A 23,877-nucleotide genomic window follows, 5' to 3' on the forward strand; every position below is an offset into this window, starting at 1 on the left:
ATTCACCAATGAAATGATCTGTCTCTGGAGTGTTTTTGTGGGAAGATTTTAAAGTACAAACTTTTTTTTTTTTTTTTACTGAAATAGGACTACTCAGGTCATATATTTATTTTTGACTGGGCTTTGGTGATTTGTGTTTTTTAAGAAATAAGTCCATCTCATCTATACTGTCCAAATTTACTGACATAAAATTATTCACAATATTCTATTTTTGTTCTTTTAATCTGTAGAATCTGTAGTGACGTTCTCTCTCTCATCACTGATATTGGTAATTTATGACTTCACCTTTTTTTTTTCTCGATCAATCTAGCTGGAAGTTTATTGATTGTATTGATCTTCTCAAAGAACCAGCATTTGGTTTCATCAATTGTTATCTATTGTTTTTCTATTTTATTGAATTTTTTTCTGATCTTCATTCTTTTCTTCCTTGCTTTGGATTTACTTTCTCTTCTTTCTCTAACTTCTTAATGTGGAAAGTTAGATTACTGGTTTGAGATCTTTCTTCTTTTCTGATATGGATATTTAGCTGTATACGTTTCCCTTTAAGTAATACTTACCTACATCCCACACATTTTCATATGATGCATTTATATTTTCATTCAGTTCAACATACTTTCCAATTTATCTTTTGAGTTCTTTGACTCATATGCTATGTATGAGGGGGCTTTCCCAAACATCTGCCTGTTACTGATTTCTAACTTGATTTCGTGGTGATTCATGAACATATCTTGTAGGACTTGAATTCTTCTAATTTATTTATTTACAGTTCATAATATGGTCTGTTTTGGTAAATGTTCCATACCCACATAAAAAAGAATGTGCATTCTGCTGCCGTTGGAAGGAATATTCTATAAATTCTAATTATGTCAAATTGGACGATAGTGTTATTCAAGTCAAGTTTGTTCAAAATCTCCAACTATAATTTTGGATATGTCTATTTCTTCTTGAAATCCTAACCATTTTTACTGCCTGCGTTTTGACGCTCTGCTGGGTCTGAGTTCCTACTCTCTGAACTGAAGTCCAGAAACTCCTCAGGCAGTAAGTTGGGGCAATCATAGGGCTCGCTTTGCTTCCTGTTTCTCAGGTTCCTCCATTTATCTCTTATTGTGTTACTGTGAAAAGCATTGTTTCATGTATTTTCTAGTTTCTGTTGTTATTATTGTATCAGGTGGGAAAGTAAATCCAATTCATGTTATTGTTTTTTGACCAGAAGCAGAAGTCTCTTGAAACCCCATTTTTAAATTAAATATGTTCACCTCTTGTAGTTGAACAGTACAAGCAATTTCAGAGAATGTTGGGCAGGTTTTGAGTCAGACCTACTCTCTACCTCTGACTCCAGGGAAAGCCAGCTCTAGACTGAAGAGAAGCTGAGACAGCTAATAATTTGGTTCCTCTTCAAAATGATTTTCTTTCAGTATTGGTCAATGTTTAATGGGAATTTGGGGGCTTACATTTCCATTTTAGAAATAACTCTCTATTTTCAAAATAAGGAATTTCTTATACGGGACAAAACATTATAACATTTTCCCTTGTGAATTAGTACTAATTTGTGAGTTTTGCCCTCTCACAGAGTTGGCTGGAATTAATACCTCTCTAAAAAAAACAGAAACAATTTGCAAGAAATTGTGATAGAAGTCTTGTTGGAAATACATTTGAAAACTAAAATTTCCCACTTTCTGGTCTGGATAGACTCTCTTAAGACTCATGATCTGTTTCCCATTGTCTCTTGCAGTTAGGTTGGTGCCAGAACGAGTTTAGCCAATGTGTGCTAAAATGATTTATACCACTTCCAGATAAAAACAATGAAAAGCTGGTGTGTTTCCTTTTCTTCCTCCTCCCTTGCTATGTGCCTCTGGAGGCCGTGTTCCCCATGGCATAGCTCCCAGGTGGGACAGCAGGTCTCCATCTGTATCAGCCTTCTTGGGAGAGACACATACACTTTATTTATTAATCCACTAAGATTTTAGGTTACTATGACAAAGTCTTCCCTAATGAATAGAGTTTATTCTTATTTTCTCTGACAATAAGGTAGATTTTAAAGGATACATTAAAGAGTTTGACTTTAGATAAGGTGCATTCAATCGAATACAATTTAGTATCTCATTTAATACAACAATTACACCAGTGAAACGACTCAACCTATGTAAATAGCACTACTCCATTCATCATGTTCCTTCAGAATTCTGACTGCCAACTCTAGGTGACGCTCAGGTTTTTTCTGGTCATGGTATTAATGACACAGACCAAGTTTCCCTTTGCAACATGTGCAAACACATTCGCAAAAATATCCAACAGGACTAGGGCATTACCAATGAAGAGCATTCTTGACACTGTTTGAAGGTATTCTTATTACAATGATAGCAGGACAGATCGATATTTTACCAGTTATGTAAGGTGTGCATAGAAATCTAAATTAACCACTGTCACAATTCTCATTTATTCTAGAAACATATTAGCACACCATAAAGAGATGGCTATACAGTTTTTATCTATATATACCATGATTAGATCTATCTATCTACAGTGATTTTCATATACTATATTTCAATAACAAATATCCTATTTTCAATACTTTTCCTTGTATACCATATGCCAGGAGGCATACTTGGTTTCTTGCAGAGTAAGACTTGTAGAGAATTGAAGCAGGAAGAAGAACTGAATGAATGAGAGAGAGAGTAGCATACTATGCTAGCAGCACCAGAAAATATTTTCACGCACCTGAGAACTGACTACCATGTCATAGCACCAAAGTAATATTAAGGGAGACACCAGTTGGACAGCTCCTCAGAGTTTCCATAGATACATAGGTATAGTTACAGATATGCAGAGGCATAACTATAATGATATCTATGTCTCCATATCTATCTCAATATTTAAATTGTAATATTTAAAAATTGAGTAATATTTAGGGGCGCCTGGGTGGCTCAGTAAGTTAAGCATCCGACTTCGGCTCAGGTCATGATCTCGCGGTCCGTGAGTTCGAGCCCCACGTCAGGCTCTGTGCTGATTGCTCAGAGCCTGGAGCCTGTTTCGGATTCTGTGTCTCCCTCTCTCTCTGACCCTCCCCCGTTCATGCTCTGTCTCTCTCTGTCTCAAAAATAAATAAACATTAAAAAAAATTTTTTTTAATTGAGTAATATTTAGATATTACAATACTTAATATTGTTATATTTAAATAAAATAGAAATATTACATTGTAATATCTAAATATTGAGATATTTAATATTTAAAGCATTATAAATAGGATATTTGTTATTGAAATACAATATATGAAAAACATTGTAGATCAAGAGTTGGAAGCAGTGGGCATTGTTTTTGTTAATTCTGTAAATTCTTTAGCAGAGTCAGGAAATCCAGCAGTCAGAAAAATAGAACATCCCACACAGAGCCCAGAGCCCCTGACCAAATGGATACCAGTTAAATTCCACAAATGGGTAAGTGCCAAGCTGCAGTAAGAATGAAGAAGCCAAACGCGGAGCCTATCAGACAACATCATAACGTGTAGGAAGGGATATATTGCCCAGAAGGCTCAAGAAAAGAGCCTATTCTTAAAGATGCATGTTAGGAAACGGAAATAAATTTTAGAAACCATGTCCTTGGGGCCATGATAAAGGGTAAGGAAAGCATGAGCTATGTGAGCCTGGGACAGGGGGAGGACAAACCAAAGGGAGGGCAGGGACACAAGTGGAGAAAGGAAAGAAATATCTGGTAACAGAAAAACAATGTGCATCAGAGGCAATGAAGAGTAGATGTTTCCCTGAAGAGTAAATCAAAGCTTTGACATGGGAGAAAAACAAAAAGATCCCGCACGCAGAAGGAAAGGATGAAGATGAAACGTTTTAGAAAGAAAATGTCCCAGGTGTGTAGGGCGAAGAAATAGAGGTGCAACATAAGAAATACATGGGCTCCCTAGGAATAAACCCAAGCTATAGAAAAGAGGTAGCAATAATAACAATCATAATAAAAAGGATTTTTTTTTCCTCAACTGACTAAAGAATAAGTATAAAGACCAAAGTGGATCACACTGTCCTGGCAAAATTCATGAGACGGACACATAAAACGTGTGCTGGAAAACCTGTTGGAATTCGAGGATGATGGCGGGAGGGGATTCACGGGGATGTACAGGCCGAACGCAACACGAAACCGAAAAAACCCAAGCCCTCCTGGAAAGACTCAAAACAGTATGTGTCAGTGATCAGCCCTTCAGCTGACGGGGGGCCGTGGGCACTGCCCAGCTGTGTCCCAGCACTGGCCACATCCACGAGGATCAGCATTAGAAACCCTCCTGTCAGGCAGCAGAGACTCACGGGAGAGGAGGCATCACCTTGATGCTAAAATATGCTGGGCGAAAGGAGAAACATGGCGACTGTCAGTCAAGAGTCAAATCATGCACGCAGACATGTGAGGCGTAGCTAGAAGGCTCTGGGAAGTTTACGTTCCCAAAGAGCGAGTGGCAGGCAGTCAGACAAATGCTATTGGTGACCGTTGTCACAACTTCATTTGTAACTCCAGTCTATTTTCGGTCAGAATGTGAGCCCTGGAGAGCAGGACCTATGCAATACTGTCTTCACTTATGTCTGCAGCAGCTGCCACGAAAGGTCCTCGGGTAGCTTCAAGCACATGGCTTTAGTCTCACCTGCCAGGGGTCGGTCTGGGACAGCTTGGGGGTGAGTCTGTCTACTGAGGAAGAGAAAGGCCCTTCCCAAAAACTGGCTCCCGCCCAGTCAAGGGGAAAAGTGATGATTTCGCAGCTCATTTCCAATCCACAGTGAAAGTAAGCAGTTGGCTCTGTTGTCCTATTATCGTCACAACAATACCCATTTCTTATATACAACTGCATCCCTGAGCATGACTTAGCGAAAGGAGGAGGAAAAATGCTTTGTCCGTTAAGAGCAAGGAACATCTTGCGGTTACATCGCCTTTAAATAAAATGATTTTCTTCTTTTGTATGGACTTACGCTGAACTACCTCTGGAAATTACTGGAAATTGGCATGGGGAGGTGAGGGCTTGCAAATGTGCTGTCTCCGAGAACTGCTCCTAGGAGACCAGAAGACCACAGAGAGAACATAAGCCTATGTTGACTTTAACACATGGTTCTGGCACGATTGGACACCTGTATGTGAAAACCTAGACCCAGGTTTACAAAAACCAGTTTAAAATAGACTATAGACCTGGGTGTCCAACACAAACTATACAATTTCTAGAACAAAATATAGGAGAAACCTAGGCGACCTCATGTCTAGTAAGGGACATTTAGATCAAACACCAAAGGCACGATCCATGAAAGAAACAAATGATTAAGTTGGACTTCATTAAGATTCAAATATTATGCTCTGCTAAAGGGACCGCCAGGAGAATGAAAAGACAAACCCACCTCGGGAGAAAATATTGGGAAAAAAATACATATCCGGCAAAGGGCTTATAGCCAACATATACAAAGAAATCTTAAAATTAAACAATGAGAAAACAAACACCCCCACGGAAAAAAGCGGAGGAAAGATTTGAACAGACAGCTCACTGAAGAAGAGCCACAGATGGCAGAGAAACGCATGAAAAGATACTGCACATCATAGGTCATCAAAAAAAAAAAAAAAACAATGATGAGACCCTGCTACACCCCGATTAGAATGGCTGAAATCCAAAAACAAAAAAATAAGAATATCAACTGCTAGCGAAGGTGTGCAGCAAGAAGAACCTTCTTCCTTGCTGGTGGGAGTGTAAAAATAGTACACAGCCACTTTGGAAGATAGTTTGGGAGTTTCTCACAAAACTTAACATAGTCTTATCATGCTCTCCAGCAATCATGCTCTTTGGTACATATATATATATATATAGAGAGAGAGAGAGAGAGAGAGACTTATAGCAACTTTATGCATAGTCACCAGAAACTGAATGCAACCAAGATGTCCTTCAACGGGTGAATAGATAAACTGTAGTACATTTATAAAGTGGAATATTATTCAGCCAGCAAGAGGAAGGAATGAGCCACACCAAAACAGAAATGGATCTGAAATGGACATATATACATGAAAGGAGCCAGTCTGAAAAGGCTGTATACTATAGGGTTCCAATGGAATAACATTCTAGAAAAAAAAGGTAAAACTAGGGAGACATGAAAAGATAGGTGGTTGCCCCGGGTTCAGGGGCAAATTAGGAAGGTTGACCAGGTGAAGCGCAAGGTGTTTTTTAGGGCGGCAAAACTATTCCTCGCGGTACTGTATTTGGGGATATGTGACAGCATGCATTTGTCAAAACCCACTGAACTTCAGTCCGAAGCGTAAACCTTAATGTATGCGAATTTTAAAAAAATCGTTTAGGAGGTCGGCAGCATCTCGGGATGGAATGCAGAATGTGACAAATCAATCTGTATTCAAATGTATGAAACAGCTTCTCTGAAGGGATTGGGGGTGTGTGCTGACGTAAGTAACTGGAAATGAGTGGAGTCTATAAAACAAAGGGCAAAGGAATTGCACGCAGAGCATTGTCATTTATAAAGTTGCTTCCCACAGGTATATGTGTTAGCACCTCTGACACGACTATGAATGTGTGTTGCAATTAAACAATTAAGTAAATGGATGGTGGGTGGTAGGAGCTGGCTTTCTCACCGATGGAGGGGAATTGACGGGTAAGTAAGAGGAAGCAGCTAGAATGATCTATATGATAATGGATTAGACTTGAAGACTTCAGAAGAACTCCCCTTTAGCTTAATATGGACTCACATGGTTACATATAGAAACACATATAGATACATGTGCTTATACATAGGTTCATGCACACACACATATCCCTTGCTCTGTTGACGGAAAGGGCCTAGAAGCGACAATGCCTCAAGAGCAAGCAGCACACCTAGGGCTCAGATACTGGTTTCTAATGCCATTCTCTAATAGAAGAAACCAGGCCAATGCTCTGGGGCAGGAAAAAACCAGGATGAGCCCGGAGCACCTTGTAGGGCCAGAAAGTAAGGAAGTACTCAAAACAGAGGAGCCAAGAGCTCCCACTGGCCAAAGCTGCAACCATTTGAGCAGCAAAACAAATAAAGTTGTATTGAATTATTACCCAAATTGTGAAGTAAATATCCCTGAGTCCATATGTATGGAAACACATGATTGAATAAAGACAGAATCTCTTGGGGCGCCTGGGTGGCGCAGTCGGTTAAGCGTCCGACTTCAGCCAGGTCACGATCTCGCGGTCCGGGAGTTCGAGCCCCGCGTCCGGCTCTGGGCTGATGGCTCAGAGCCTGGAGCCTGTTTCCGATTCTGTGTCTCCCTCTCTCTCTGCCCCTCCCCCGTTCATGCTCTGTCTCTCTCTGTCCCAAAAATAAATAAACGTTGAAAAAAAAAAAAAGACAGAATCTCTTGTTACAGGATTCCAGATAACTTACGTAGATATTCTGCCCTCAGAAATGTAGATGGAACATAACTCCTCATTTCTTATGTGTAGTCTGTGCATGGTAACTTTCTTGCAAAGAATACAGTATGCAACCCAGTAATTCCACTACTGGGTATTTACCCAAAGAAAATGGAAACATGAATTCAGAAAGACATATACACCCTTATGTTTATTGCAGCATTATTTAAAGAGGCAAGATGGGGAACAACCTAAGTGTCCATCAGTAGATGAACGGATACAGATGTGGTATACACACACACACACACACACACACACACACACACACTTATAGATATGGTGGAATATCACTCAGGCATCAAAAAGAATGAGTTCTTGCCCTTTGTGACAACATGGATGGACCCAAAGGGTATTAGGCTAAGTGGAATAAGTCAGACAGAGAAAGACAATACCACATGATTTCACTCATATGTGGAATCTAAAAAACAAAGCAAAAGAACAAACACACAGAAGCCAGAGACAGACTCAAACAGAGAAGAAAGTGGCGGTTGCCAGAGGGGAGATGGCAAGAGGATGGGCAAACTAGGCGAAGAGGACTGAGGGGTCCAAACTTCCGGTTGTCAAAGAAACAAGTTGTGGGGATGAAAGTTACGGCATAGAGAATATAGTTAATAATATTGTAATAGTGTTACACAGTGAGAGATGGTAACCATACTTAATGGTGGTGAGCACTGTGCGATATATAGAATCGTCAAACCACTACGTTGAATACTTGACATTAATAACAACATCGTATGCCAACTCTACTCAATGATAAAGATTTTTTAAGAGTACGGTGTGGAAAGTGTGGAAAATTTAGGAGCTTTACCGTGGAGAATCCTGACAAACACCTCAGCCGTGTGATCCAGGTCGACATCGACAGTGACAAGTCACGTGTGTTGTATGTACCTTTGCTAGGACGTGATAAAAATGGCACTTTCTCTCTGTGATCTTCCCCCCTACAACCCATAACCCCAGCCTAACCATAGGAAAAAAACATCAGACAAATCCCAGCGTAGGGAAGCTCAACCTACCTGACAAGTACTCCTCAAAGCTGTCAACGTCATCAAAAACAAGAAAAGCCTGAGAAACTGTAACAACCAACAGGAGCCTAAGGAGACGTGATAGCTAAATGTAACATCACACCCTGCATGAGCTCTTAGAACAGAAAAAGGATATTGGATAAACCCTAAGGAAATCTGAATAAAGTATGGACCTTGGTTATAATTGTGTGTCAATATGGATTCATTACATGTAACATATGCATCATCCTCGTGTGAAACGATAATAGAAAAAAGTGAGCATTGGGGATAATGGGAACTCTGTATTACCTTCTCAATTTTTCTGTAAATCTAAAAGTGTTGCAAAAAAAAATAAAAAAGTTTAGTCTTAGAAATGTTTAGCCCTTCCTGTTGTCTCCCCAAGTGATGTGTTTCTTGGTCCATGGTCACGGGCATCCTACTGGCCTCCAAACCTGAAACTCAGAACTGGCAAATAGGGCTTTTCCTAGTTTGTGCAGCTCTCTCAGGAGTCCTGGGATCTGCCCTTGCTATTTGGCCGCTTCTCAGCTCCATGTGGCTGCACGTCCCTGAGTCTCTGCATCACCAGCCATCCAGGTGTGGCCCAGGGTTCTGCACACATTCTCTGTTCTGGGGACACCTTGGCGTGTCCCTGTGGCAGACTCATTAGTTCTTCACTTAGTGTCTGTGCCCCAGGACGGAGTGAGGTTCAGGCTCTCACCTTGTTGAGAGCATCGTAGGGCAGGTGCCTTATCTGGTGGGCTCCCGGAGTCCCCATGGAGGGGTAAGGCAGGAGCCTCAGTTCCCCGGTGCCGAGAGGGAGAGAGAAGCAGTATAGCCTTCTTAATTCTCCTACCCCTTATCATTTGTCCTTCTCCTCCCTCCAACCCATGACCAGACAACTGAGAGAAGTTTCCTTTACATCTCCTGTGTCCTGTGCACCTCCCTTGCTGCAGCCCCACGGTTAAAGCTGACAGCTGGTCAGGGGTGTCTTCTTTGCCCTGGGAGAAGAACTCAAAAGTCTGAGGCTCTCCTGTAGCCTTTGATTGTACAGATTTTCCCTGTCCATGGAGCTCGGCTCTGAAGCCTAGTGTCTTCCTACAAAGTCAAATACCTGTCGTCCAGCCCAGGGGTTAGAAGTCTCTTGACCCAGGCTCAGCCTTGACGTTAACATGCACCAGTGTGCTATTGGCCAAAATATTATTCCTATTACCCACTGCCAGGGTGTATCACTGAGTTCTGTGGCTTGTCCCCGTGGGAGAGGAGGTTGGGTTTCCTAAAGAGAGACAGAGATTTGCCCTGGGAAGGGCTGAAGAAGGAAGCACTCACTCAGAGAAATGAGACAGCAGGGTGGTCCCTGAGGCCAGGCAACATGGCTAAGAAATGCACCAGACAGAGGTCCTGGGGGCCTTTCACCCCGCAGGGGCCCGGGGATAGAATTCAAGGGGGCTTCCGCGAATTTGGATGGGAAAGAATGTATCTTTATTTTCATCAACCTCGAAATGGAACCTAGCATTTTCTCCAGCTGTAAACACAAGCCACGAGGTGCCCTGGAATTAGCAGTTACTGTGACTTTGTCACTCATTTTCCTACAAGGTCACAGCTGTAACCATTACAATGTTGTTTACACCCACCACCACGACATTTCAAAATTATGATAGCTTATTATTTAAGGCATCAATCTTATTATTTAAGGCATCAACAAAGAAGCATATGTATGATTATATCACACACTTATTTTGTTTAATATTTTGACACTGTACTTAAATGTAATTGATTTCCTTTGTTGTTGCCTCAATTATTCTATTTCATGCATTTAAAAGCATAATTCACGGGCTTCATCAGACTGCCAAAGGGATCCGCACGTAAAAATACCCCTTTAAAAATATGTTGGGGGGACTCTAACAAGATTTATTTGTATATTGCAATCACACCCCCCCCCACTTGAAATTCCCCAGTTATTCCCAAGCTTTGGGTAAAACCTGTGATTGATATCCATCTGCTGTGTGTTTGGTGGGGTTGCAGGGATTTGAGAGAGGCTACGGCAAGGGAAATCGTGCTCCTGCATCAGCACCCGGGCCCCAGAGGCTGGCGACTCCTCTCATTGTCCCAAGAGTCCCAGGTGTGAACCCCAAGTGAAACTGCCCGGGGCTGAGATAGTGCTCAGCCAGTAGATGGGAGCAGGTAACAAGAATCAGGAGGATTGACTCGGGAACAGATCTGAAGCCCGCCTGTTTCCCCCCACATAAGAAGATAACCCCGGAAAGGGAGTGAGGCAGACATTTGATTAACAGCAGCGCAGAGGAACTATTTATTGCTTTCCCTTAAGTATGTTTCATCAAAAGTCTGTGTGAACACGGGCCAATTAATTACACGCTCTAAGGGCCCCCTCTGGTTGTGGAGGGCACCACTTGCATAGTGATATGTGGGGGGCCCTCCATGGAATGTGCTTGTTATCACTTTTCCTGAAAACCTGGCTTGGTTGCTGCTTCTGCCCCTATGGCACCCACAGGTCGGGATGACTTAGAGACCAACGCTTTTCTACTACGATGTTCAGAATTATCCACCGGCTTCTCGGATCACTGGGAACGCCCTTATCTTTACTACGCCCCCAGCGTCCAGTTCTGTCCGTGTCCCCTGGAAGCAGAGACACAGCACTGGGAGCTGGCGGATCCAGGACCCGTGAAGGAACACCGTGGTAGCTTTCCAATATGGCCCCCAAGTTCTTTGAACCTCCTCCCACCGATAAGTGAGGTTTCTGTCTCCGCTTCCTGAATCTAGGAGGATTTGAACTGCTTTGACCACTAAACGTGCCGGAAGTGATTTTTACAAGGCAGTGTCGTAAAACGGCCAACCAGGTCCTAGCTGGTCCTCCCAGAAGGCTTGTCCCTACTTGCTTGTCTTCAGACCCAGAGGCCATGCTATGAGAAGCACAAGTCACATGGAGAAGGCACACGCTCCCAACTGAGCCGGTCCTTCCGCCTTCCCAGCCCAGGCACCAAACATGTGAAGGGTGACCAAGTGGATTCCAGCCCCAGCCACCGGAGTCTTCCCAATGGAAGCACCAGATATCACAGGGCAGGAATGAGCCATCCCTACTGGATTTCTGACCCACAGACTCCATGAGCCTCAGATGTTTGTTGGTTTGTGACGCCCGCCCCCGAGTTTGGGGTGATTTATTACAAAGCAATAGTAGCCAGACTAAGGAGAAATAAGAGGTCTGGAAGGAACAGGCTCCTACAGTAGCCACATGTGGGCCACTGGACTTGGCTCCAGTAGGAGAGACTGGAGGAGGAGCACCTAATGGGACAGGCCTGAGGGGCACTGTGTCTCTCAGTTCCCTTTGAACTCTGTGATGGGCAAGACGAACTTGATCCTGAGGCAAAGTGCTGCTTTATAGAGCCTTTTGCTAGTAGCAAGAATATTAAGGCACGCATTCCGCTGTCCCTCCCCTTCTCTGTCCCACTTTCTCAATAGGAGCAAAATGCTCAAATTAAAATTTGATTCAAACACCAGGGGTGTGCTGGATGTGTTTGGTCTCGCCCAACAATTCTAAATTTTTTCCCAAAAGGGCTTCTGAGAATTATGGGGTCATAGCCCAAAACACAGCCCCCTGCAAGCAAGAAACCTCTTTGGCCATTTTTATCTTAAAAACTAGCATTCCAGAGGTGCCTGGGTGGCTCAGTCAGTTGAGCGTCCGACTTCAGCTCAGGTCATGATCTCACTGTTTGTGGGTTCGAGCCCCGCGTTGGGCTCTGTGCTGACAGCTCGGAGCCCGGAGCCTGCTTCGGATTCTGTGTCTCCCTCTCTCTCTGTCCCTCCCCCACTTGTTCTTTCTCTTTCTCTCCCTCAAAATAAATAAACATTAAAAAAACTAAAAAAAAAAAATCTTTGTAAACCCTAGCATTCCACACCATAACATACCAGCTTTTGTTTGAATATTAATCCATCTAAGATCACTGGCCAAGAGGTGAAATGGACGTTGGCATGAACGTGTGCCGTGTTTATCCTATGATGTCGATACGTTCTGGCCTGTTGCTACATCCCCTGTACAAGGACCAGAAAGACAGGCAAACACACTCCTTATGCCCAAAGCCCTTCCAAAGAAATCAAATTCCTAGGGGCTAATTGGCTTACTGAGCATGGAGTGCCTTTAGAGGATGCTTATTAATATCAATGTTGATCATCGATTTGTGGCATGTTTTATTAGAAGAACCACACAGAAAACAAATGGGTCCTTGGTGAAAGGAGGATTTTGGAATCTCCGGGCGGGTGAAAGACGGATCAAAACTTCTTAGCTACGATCATTTGTTATATTTTCTGAGGAGTCCAGAATGGACACTTGGTGCATCTAGAATTTTTTTGCTTCATGAAGACTGCGCTCTTGACCCCTTGCTCTCTCACTTCCTAAGGGACGCTAGTCCACTAATTATCACCTTCAAGCCCTTCTCCTCTGTTGTCACCATCCCCTCCATTCCAGTGTCCCCTGTCCTCAGAGGCCCTTCCATTAGGCAAATTGGTACAATAATTCTAGAGAGCGATTTGGCAAATCCAGCGAAAGAAAAAGCATGTATACTTTCTGACCCAGAAATTTCACTTCTAGAAAATTTATATTTAGATATACTTGCACTAGTTCATAAGGATAAATATACAAAGATGCTCACTGCAGCACTGCTGGTGGGAGCAAAAATAGAGCAGCCTCAACAGCCATCAACAGGGCACTAAGTTAAATAAATCACAGTACAATAGAAAACCATGTTGGTAATAAATTGTTAAGTGAAAAAAACACTTGCGGGGTAATGTGACTACTAATAACAACAAATTGTGCATATTTGGATGGATAAGTGTTTATTTATTCTATCCACATTATACAGCTGCAGGGGGGTGCCATTCACGTCGGGTACTTGTTTTGGAAGTGAATGTTGTACCCTGGAGCTGTACCACTACGTGTGTGTGTGTGTGTGTGTGTGCGTGTGACATGCTCTTAGGCATGCCCTGTGCATGAATTTATCTAACACATAAGCTCTATGGTATTAATCCATCTCTTCCATGAGCCTCTAAACCACACGAGGAAAAGATTATTCACCTTATCCCCAGCACTCAGCACAGAGCCTGGCACACCAATTTAGGGTGTTTGAATGAGTATTGGTGTGAGCATTCACTGGGCCTAGAGTGTATCAGTTACTTATCATTTGCATTGATCTGAGAACCAGGCATGTCCTAAGGAGAGGAAATCAGCATTTAGTATGTGATTTCTAGGCTCTTACACAAACACAACACACACGCCCAGTGTTCCAGGCTCGAACTGTGTTTGGAAAAGCTGAATTAAACAAAGATAAACCGCTTGCTTTGCTGTAGAGCATCTCTGAGATTTTCATAGGCATTGATATTCTCCAAGAGGTAGATAGATCATGGATTATCATCTGAATTTTGCTGACCGTGAAGCACTTTTAGAGGAATATTTATTTACACTGATGTTCAGAGGCTCCTCAATTTGTAACATGTTGCGCTAGAAGAATCATCACAAGTAAACAGAAGCAAGTAAACCCCGGATAAAAGAGGACTCCCAAGGTAGGGTCGGACAATCTCCTGGAGAATGAGAGTCATTCTAAGTCTCTTAGCTAAGATCATCTGAAATCCCAACTGGGCGGCTGGGACTGGAGGGAAGGGAAGGGAAAAGAAGTGGCCAGCACAACGAGGGAGAGAAAAGCATGATTGCTGCTGTGGCGATGTGGCAGCAGAAACCTCCCTCCCCCCACCCCCCACCCCAACAGGGGCTTCTGGGGACCTGGCAAGGCTATCAGTGAACATCCCAGAGAGAAGGGAATTGGGGTCAGCAGATTTATGGGTTCTTTTGGGGAAGTTCCTGATTTAGTAGGCACAGCCCATCAACCATAGAGTTTGTAAACTCACCCAATAGATTTTGATGGGCTAAATTTTGAACTGGCTCATATCTTGGCATTGCCCCTTCTACCTAACACTCTCCTTTCTTCCAGCCAGCATATGATCAGTGGACTGACAGGGACAGAGGCCAGATCACAGTGAGGGAGGGGTGAGAAGTAAAAGAAAGGTAGAGCATTAGAACAAGAGTAGGAAATGTTTTCAAGAAGTTTGAGCAAAATGATAACATATCAGCTTTTTTTTAAAAGATAAGTGACATGAGAACGAATATTTATGATTGGGGGAAGAAGAAAGAGATTGAAGAATAATAAAGGAGGTCAAGTTGATGGAAGAAGGTGAGAGAGAGAGTGCCGGAAATGAATGCCCACACACATGTGGCAGGTGGTCCTTGGACAGGTAGAGGGACCCCCTCTTTCACCATGATGGGAAGGGAGGAGAAAAAATGAACCGGAATGCAGAAAAGGTGACAGGAGGATGGGTAGAAAGTTGAGGACGTTTTTTCTTGGGGCCTTTGTTGTATTTGTGAAGGAGGAAGTGACATGGTTTTTAGAAGAGTGAACAGGGGTTGACACAGTCATGGTGAAGAATGTGAGGGGACCTGACCACTAGAAGAATCTAGGCCACATGGAGGACCCACTGGGGTTGAAGGTTGTCAGTGTGTGAGGTTGCCTACCCATGCCCCGTATCCATAAAGGATTTTCTTTCACAGTGTTTCCACATCCTGAAGTGGGAACAGCAATGGTAAACTACTGTAGAGTGGGTTGTCAAAGAGAGGAGCGCTCCGCGTGAGCTCTCAGAGGTGGAGTGTTCTAGAAGGTGATAAGATGATGGCTCAGGCCACAGGAGTGAAGATGGAGAGGGAAGAAAGTCACTGGAGTTGAAGTTGAGGCAATAGGAGGTGAAAATTTTGGCTGGCCATCCACAGGTTGTCTTACTTTCCTCAGGACAGATACAAGACTTAACAAGCCGCTAATGTACTCAAGAAGTGTGGTGATGATCAGAAGGAAAGCAGATGATGGTAACTAGGAGAGACTGGAGGCGAGATTTTTACACAGCTCTTAAGGGTTTGTGATATGAAGGTCTCCCAATAGCCTGTTCGGGTGAAACATGTCACTGTTCCTCTCAGGGGTCCTGGAGGACCTCCCCATTCTCCCAAGTGTGTGTGTGTATGTACACACACACACACACACACACACACCCCTTGCTCCAACAAGAATGGGTCCTCTTCTCTGTTTTAAGTACTAACATTCCCCATAAGACATTTTAGAAAGGTTTTTGTGAGCAAAAAAGCTGAATATCACTGATGAGGCCCAACCCTTCCTAACCCAACAACGAGCCCAAGACCATCTAGTGAGTTGATGGAGGTTCCCACCGCTGAATCCCACTACGGTAGCGTATGTGTGCACTCTCCCCTAAGATGCCCCCATGGCTACTGCTCATTGATGAGGCACCCCTGTTAGGGCTGATGAGTTGAGTGCTGTTGAGGTCCGGCAGAGCCTGGAACCCAGGGGAGGGAGGAACAGTGGCCATAGTGGGGCCATGAAATTCCTGGACACCTTGGGACAGGGTGGAGAGGATGAAGAAGAGAAATGAGGATGGGCAGACTGGGGGAGGGCAGATTCTGGTCGATTCCAGCCCAGCTAGGGAGGCCAGCTTAGTAAGCAGGCAATAAAGGTTGAGTTCCTTCTGCCTCTCCTATGCAGGACCTTAAATCATGGAGGAGTTTATGGGTCTTGTTTATGTAGAGACTCTTTTTATAAGCTATTCAGAACAGGGGTGGGAGGGAGACATAGGGAGAGAAAACTTCCCTTTGAATTTCCATTGCTTTCAGAATCAGCAATTTAATGAGTCATGCATTCTGAATCCTTGCTTTGTCTACACGTTTTCATTTCAAAATACTAAAAACACTTTGTTTGGAACATGGACTATTTTTAGGTCATATATCAAGAGTCCGCATCCATTTCTCCCCATATTAGAAAAACTTCCTTCAGATTGGGTTGGGGCAGCACCAAAGCGGTAGGGCTGTTTACTCAGCTGTAGTTTGTGGAAGCCACCTGGGCATCTCTCTGTTTCCTGGGGGCTCCTTCCAGCTGGCCATCTGGGCCTACTGAAGATCCATGGGTCAGCTCTAGAACTGGCCCAAAGACCCCAGATCCCATAGTCTGGATAAAAGGGGAAAAACATCCCCTCAGACCTCCAGGCTGAGGAATCAGCACCTTGGCAGGCTAGAGGCAAGTCAGGTCTTCATGCTGACTCAAAGAAGTGAAGGAGGTCCCCATGGATAGGTCATCTCCTTCAGGTACATCAAGAGAAAGCCTACCCACATTTAAGCAAAGACAGGAATAGAGTGTTCTGCAGGATTCTTCTGTAAATCTCAGGAGGAGATCTGGGAGGAAGGCTGGAGGTACCAAAGGGTACCCTACCTCTCCAGTCCCTGCCCTCTGCATAGGGTCTCTCTCCACCCTGCACTTAGAGAGTGCCCCCAGCCAGTTTTATCTACCTCACTGTTTTTGTTCCATCAGTGATAATTCTCTCGTCTGGGGACCACTTTCTTTTAAACCCTCCAGCTTAGAGCATTAATTGCAAGTACCTTTCCAGCACTTAAAGGACAGCCCGCCAACTTCAAGAATGGGTTACAAAATCCAATATCTCAAGGAAGTAGGGTCATGAGGTACCCACCTCTCTGGCCATTGCCTTCCTCTCCCATCTGTGTATTTATAGTGGAAGAAACCGTGCCCGTGCCCTCTGACTCTCTTTCCCTGGACCCTGTTGATTTGATCTCGAATGGACAACAATGAGCCTATTCCCAGGGAATTTGAAATTGAAACCAGGCTGATTCTCGGCTGAGGCTAGTTGCCAAATTGGCAGCTATCTGACATGGAGAATTTTCACGTGGACAGAGAAACTGAGGAGATATAGATAGGCAGAGAGAAGTAGTTTTCTTGGGTTTTCTGTGTCCCCCTAGGCCCTCATTCCAGCCACCTCCTAAGCCTTGGATTCCACGAGGCAACCCCCATGTCCCTAACCCCTGCCTAAAGTCTTCCAAATATATTTCCCTTTCCATCTAGGAGAGCTCTACCTGACTTCTGTTACTTGCAGCCAAAATGGTACCAGGAAGGGGGAGAATGACCTGGGGCAGGAAGATGGGACACATCGAGGAGAGGCCTCCCTACTTTGTAATTTTGCTTACTCTGCCCGCACCAGGCATAATCATGTGGGCCACCACACAGCCTGCTTCAGGGGCTGAGGAGGCCTCCGATGCTCTGTAGGCTAGCCCTAACATTGTCCCCTCTGAAGGAGTTTCCAACCAAGGAACAAAGGACCGGGACACAATGTGCTCTGCGAGACAACGTTGCTGGGGACTGTTGTGAGGACATGCTTCCGGTGGGCCGCGTTCCTGTCCCCTCCATGCCCGACCCTTGTGTTGAGACCCAGACCATCAAACCCCCCTCCCACGGCCCCACCTCATCCTTCTTTTTAGCCGTCTTGCTCTGTCTACTGCACAAGGAAATCTTTGAGAAATGTGTGAGTGTGTCCCCAAGGAAGGAGTAAGTAAATATGGGTTTGTGGTGATCTGAATGCATGATAGGAATAATCCAGGAGTCGTAGAGACCCTCGGCGTGGGGCCCACAAAGAATTAATGCCAACCCCCCAGGAGAAGCCGATGGTGTGGGAGAAGTGGATTCTTTCCACCTGGGCCACTGCTGCCCTTGGAGACGGGCGAAACTAATCCGTCCAATTCATGCCCATCACAGCTCTGGCCCCAAATCCTAAATCCCATAGCCACAGGAGCAAATGAGGAAATATTTTTTATTGTGGGAATATGTTGAGCAAAATGGTCTTTCTGACTTCTTTGCTGCTTCCTGTACGATATCGTCATGGCCAGTAGGGTAGATGACTATCCTTTCCACATTTGCCATTTGCCACAACCCCCACAGGACATGCAGAAGAGTTTCTCTGCCTCAGTCCTGACCTCCCTCCCTCAACATGTCCCCTACTTTCCCAGGGCAAGCACCCAGGATTCGATCACTTATCCTAGGCTGAGGAAAGGCCGACCAGGAAATTCACCCTTGGAATGGACCATTCTTCCTCTTGGGGCTCCTCTCCTGGAAGCGGTGAGCTGGAACGGGGAGGCCCAGCCCAGGTCCATCCTCCCACCCTAGCCAACCCTCCTGATCAGAGACTTGCTCCAAGCCTGCCCTTCAGCACACCTCGCCCTTGGCCACGGGTCTCATCAGCCCCCAGCTTTGATTTCCCGAACAGTAAGTTGTGTTGGAGAAGATTCTGGATTGAACCTGCAGTCTCGTCCCCAGCCCCTGGGAGAAATTACTAAAAAGCAGGAGCTGTGGTCACCAGATATATTCCCACTTCCTTTTTCCCTCCTGCAGCCCAAACCATAAACTCACGGCCCCCACCATAAACACTTTCGGTCCCTCCTGGCAACCAGTGGCAGAGACGGCTGGAGGGCCCATTCCCAGTAGCCCGAGGGAGACCATTCCAGAACATATCCGATTCTATGACTCACCGCAGACCAACTCCTCGATCACGTAGATCAAAATTTCCCTCTGTACAAAAAACCTCCCGGAGGTGAAATTCCTCTTGAGTTTTTACAGCCTTGAACGTCTCCAAGGGCAAGAAAGAGAGCAGGACTGAACCCCTGCGGCTCGGGGAGCACAAAACCCCTCCCCCTCAACCGACCTCCTCACCTGTAAGAGGGGAGAGGCAGGCAGGCCAGTGGTTACAATGTAAGTTTCGGATTCAGAGAGATTTGGGCAGGAATCCTGGGTTTCCCTTTGCCTGGGCCATCTGGAGAAAGCTGTCGAATATCTTACTTTTCTCCCGTAAAAATGGGATGAATGACACATCCTCCGGGGTTATTGTGAGGATTCATTGCCAAGACTGGGAGACTGCGAGATTATCTTTGCCAAGCTCCTGCTCCCATGCCGCCACGGGGTACGCACTCTATAAATGATATCTGTCCTTCCTAACAAGCACCCCCTAACCTAATCAGCTCCTGACAGGGTCAGTTTGCAAACCCATCCTCTTGCTCTGTCCACACGTCTCAGATACAGCCGGTGGAAACCTGTCAGGCTCAAGATGTGCGGTAAAACCTCTGTACCCAGCTGGGACGCGCATCCTCTCAGGACCCCTCCCAGGCGTCCTGTCCTCGCCCCCACCCACAGGACACTCAGACGCTCGGCAGCAAAGGCTCCCAGCCCCCGCCCCCGCACCACCCCCTACCTGAGGGCTGAAAACAATCAAGTCCTGAGCAAACACTCGAGAAAGCGCTTTCTCCGGGGGGTTTGGGGGGAGAAGACTTGCCAAGTGGGGAAGTCGGGGGCCTGGCTCCTCGGCGGCTCCTCTCCCCCTCCGGGGGCTCCTCTGCCCCCCTTTTCCTCATTCTCAGGCTTCCCCTCTCCAGGTTGCTCGGGCAGCCGCATCGGAGGTCCAGGGCGATGTTCTCAGGGAGATTTGCGAGCACATCAAGGGAACGTCAGCGGAGACACACGGTCTGCAAGAAGTTGACAGAAACTTACTGCCCGCACGGTGCTGCTCGGTTATTTACTCAACGTCGGTTGCCTAAATTATTTACACCCTCCCTTCCGTGTTTAAACAGGACAATGCACCACCCGCACAATCCTGGCACTAAGAAGTATAATTACAGTTGTGACAGATGTTTAGTTATTAATAAGGCCTCAATGTCACCAGAGGGTATTACACAACAAACCAATAATGTGCCTTTGGAAGCAACCTTTGGAATATTTACAGGTACTTTTCCGCTCGCACTCCCGGGGGCTCTGCTGTAGTATTCTGCTACAGCGGCCAACGTGATTGCAACTTGCAAGAAAGCCCGGCGCCTTGCCAGCATAATTTGTTGCCTGGCTGTTGACATCAGCAGAGCCACGGAATCAAAGTGGGGGCCAGAGTTAGAAATAGCCGCCTTCGGGAGGGGACTCTTGCCAAGCCTCCCGGCTTGTGACGCTGCTGGCGATCCCAGGGCAATGTCGTCCTGTCTTCTGTAGACAAACCTAACAGCGTCCAAGACTAGTTTCCTTCACCAGCTTCCATCAGGCTTGTTTCCCACGTGTACTGAGCGGCTGGGTTCCCTTTACGTCACCATCTCTCCTTTTCTCTCCCACACCTGGTTAACCCCTTCCCGTCCTTTGTGACGGGGCTCAGGTTAAGACCCCCCTCGTCTGGGCCCACTTCTGCTGTTGCCCACAGTCTCCGCCCCTCTTTCCCGGCAGCACTGCGTTCAGCAAAGCACTGCGTTCAGCAAAGCTCCAGGCAGGGAATAATTCACATGTTCACATGCACACCGTGTCTTGGGGGCCCGGGGAGCGGGGGGGGAGACAACCTTAAAATAATTGGTTGTGCAATAAACGCTTATTGAACTAACACTTGATCAATATTGGTTCTCTTTGGTTCCATACTGAAGTTAAAAGGAAAGGAAAATAAAACAGAGTCTCAAGACGTGCGAAGCACAGAGAGTTCAGCTGGAAGGATCTTGGTGGTGAAACAAAACGAGCCCTGGTCACCCTACACCGAGTCCTCGTCTGAGAGAGTTGGCCCCGGGGGGGTGTCTGCACATTGCAGCTGGCAGTGGCCTCTCCCGGCAACAGGCAAATGGGTCTCCAGCCCTCACTCTGGGTCCCTGCCCATCACCTCCTGGGAAAAGGCTCCCAGCTCTACTTCTAGCCTTCTCGTTCTGATGAGAGGTCTATTTCTATGTCTGGGAAGCATTCCCCCTGCAGAAGTCAGCTCATAGGTGATAGGCTCAGAAAATGCCTATAGGAAACACAAAGGCTTGGGGCGCCTGGGTGGCTCAGTCGGATAAGTATCTAACTTTGGCTCAGGTTATGATCTCACGATTCGTGAGTTTGAGCCCCGCATTGGGCTCTGTGCTGACAGCTCAGAGCCTGGAGCCTGCTTCGGATTCTGTCTCTCTGTCTCCCTCTCTCTTTTTCTCTTTCTCTGTCCCTCCCCCACTCACACTTTGCCTCTCTCTCTCAAAAATAAATAAACATTAGAAAAATTTTAGGAAACCTAAAGCCTTGAAGAGGTGTGTGCGCATGCTATCAGTGTTGTAAACTCTGGTTGTGACGGAATGCGTGGTAGGCACTGAATGTCAGCCCCATCCCAGCCCAAATGAGACAGGCTCAGCCATAGGTAAGACACATCCATGCAAGCCTACTTATCTCCAGCGTTGCACACACACACACACACATGCTCACAGACAGGTCTTCAAACATTCACAGCCTATGTGTGATCTCACACTCACATCCAGCCCCTGCCCTTGGACACACAGCCACACAGCTGCACACACTATCCCCATCAACACGAGCACCCACAGGAACCCTCACACATGTAGGCACACAATCCATACCCGCACGCACTATGGCACCTGCTGACCCACACGTGCTGCACACACATCTGTACTCTTGTCATCATCTCTAGTTACCACGTTAAGTTAAAAAGGAAAAACAAATGTCCTGTGTCATTATGGCAGAAATACAAAACAAAACAAAACAAAACAAAACAGTGTCATTTTATTTTCAGATAGGCTTTTAGTTGCCATGACAGGCTTCGCACCATGAAAGTTGTGATTGGTGGCAAACACAGATTTCAAAAGAGAGTAATTAGCTCGCCATATACAAGAACTTCCGAATATGCTGAGTCCCCTCCCTCATCCGTCCCCTCCACGCAGAGTGGACACCAGGGCAGGGGCACCCCCCTCCCCAGTGCTAGCCTGGCCGCCAAGGCAGCACTAGGACCTGCCAAGAGCTCTCAGCGAAGGATGTCCAAGCGGATGGTCACAAGGGCATTAGAACCCAATCCACTTAATTACTTGGAACTTGCTCCTAGCTCAACAGGAGCAAGGCCCTTGGGGTGCAGCTTCCCCATAAGGAACAATTACACCTGCTCAGCTGGCCTCTGCTGCCTTTCACTGCAGCACTCGTGATGTGTCAGAGAAACACAAAGCTGGGGGCTGGTCTCTTGGCCAAAAGGGCACTTGGCTCTTCCAGCTGGAAGCTATCTCCCCAGAATGCTCCTCCCCAGGTCAAGGCTGGCCTGTCACACAATGGGGGATACCAAAGGAGCCCTCCATAGGCTGGGGCTGACGGGCCAGGGTCAACTAAGTCGGCATCTGGATAGAAGATGGACGTGCATCCTGCCATTTCTCTAGGGGCTTCTCGAAGACAAGAGCCATGGTGCACACACCTGCCAAGTCCCTGGTGGCCCTTATGCACCTTGAGACCCATAGTAAATACCTGCTGAACATAACTCTTTGTCCCCAGATTAACTGCTTATCTCTTTTCCTCATGAGAATCCTAAGGGCAATTAACTTCTAGAATTTCTCCTTCATGCCCCTTTGCCACTCGTCTTTATTACCATCTGAAAGGTCAGCCAGGAGCTGGTTTCTGAGCCCACGTTTTGAAGTTAGAGCTTTGGGCTAATTCCTGGACCCACAGTGGTGTCCTTCCTCTTCAGCTTCTCATTTCAACAAATGACCCAATCACTTCCTTTTACATCTAGAATGTTCCTTGAGCACTGCCCATCCACTGTGAGGCACTCAGGGCCACTCAAGGTGTCCCATCTACTCCATCTCTCTTACCAACTCATAATATGCAGAGACTGGGGGTGGTGAGGAGTTTGAGAACACGGATAATTGAATCAGGCCATGCAGGTCACATCCTGACTTTGCCCGTTATGGGCTGTGTGACTTTGAAGAAGTAACTTAACTCCTCTGTGCTTCAGTTCCCCCATCTGCAAAATGGGTCTCATGATAATGGCACCTACTTTTTAGGATTATTGTAAAGCGCTTGGCACAGAGTAAGTACTACGTATGCTAGATATCATTATTAATTCCTTTCTTTTGCACCTAACAGGCTGAACACCCACTCTGTTCAGATGGGTGTTGGGCTGAACCTATAGGAGGATAGGAACAGACACAGCCCCGAAGAACCCAGAATCAAGATGGGAACACAGACACAAAGCATAGACCAAAGAAGGGGCTGCTCTTGCTTCTTCAGTTCAATGAGTCAGTTTGTCATAAAGAGTATCCAAGAGGAGGGGTGCCTGGGTGGCTCCGTCGGTGAACATCCGACGTCGGCTCAGGTCATGATCTCGCGGTCCATGAGTTCGAGCCCCGCGTCGGGCTCTGTGCTGACAGCCTGGATGGAGCCTGCTTCGGATTCTGTGTCTCCCTCTCTCTCTGCTCCTCCCCCACTCACACTCTGTCTCTCTCTCAAAAATAAATAAACATTAAAAAAAAAAAAGTATCCAAGAGGGGAGGTTCTAATTCTTCCCTTCAGGCCCACCATTTAAGAGCACAATGGATCCCTGTGCCTGCCTCTGCGGAGGGGAGAAGTAGGGATGCAGTCTCCATGAATCGGTCAACCTCATCATTCCAGCATCCATGTCTCCGAGCATCCCTTTGGGTACACGGGTCACCGACAAACCCAGTCCTTGGTAGACTGTCGTCCCTTTTGGAGTGTCTGAAAATGCAATCACTGTGGGAGCGAGGTATGGCTGAAAATCTAATGTGTATGATTGGAGGGCACCAGC

At 45.9% G+C, this 23,877-nt stretch overlaps 1 protein-coding gene across 2 annotated transcripts in view; it reads right to left on the bottom strand.

The window, feature by feature from the left end:
- CALN1 (calneuron 1) overlaps positions 1–23,877 on the bottom strand; it is a 529,580-nt gene that overhangs the window by 468,077 nt on the left and 37,626 nt on the right. For both annotated transcript variants that reach the window (XM_043559878.1, XM_043559876.1), the window contains exon 2: positions 19,630–19,819. In XM_043559878.1, the coding sequence (XP_043415813.1) occupies positions 19,630–19,748 (119 nt within the window). In that variant the 5' untranslated portion in view covers positions 19,749–19,819. The remainder of the gene's footprint in view (positions 1–19,629; positions 19,820–23,877) is intronic.

The sequence above is a fragment of the Prionailurus bengalensis genome, chromosome E3 (assembly GCF_016509475.1).
Source record: "Prionailurus bengalensis isolate Pbe53 chromosome E3, Fcat_Pben_1.1_paternal_pri, whole genome shotgun sequence".
In the NCBI taxonomy this organism is placed as follows: Eukaryota; Metazoa; Chordata; class Mammalia; order Carnivora; family Felidae; genus Prionailurus; species Prionailurus bengalensis.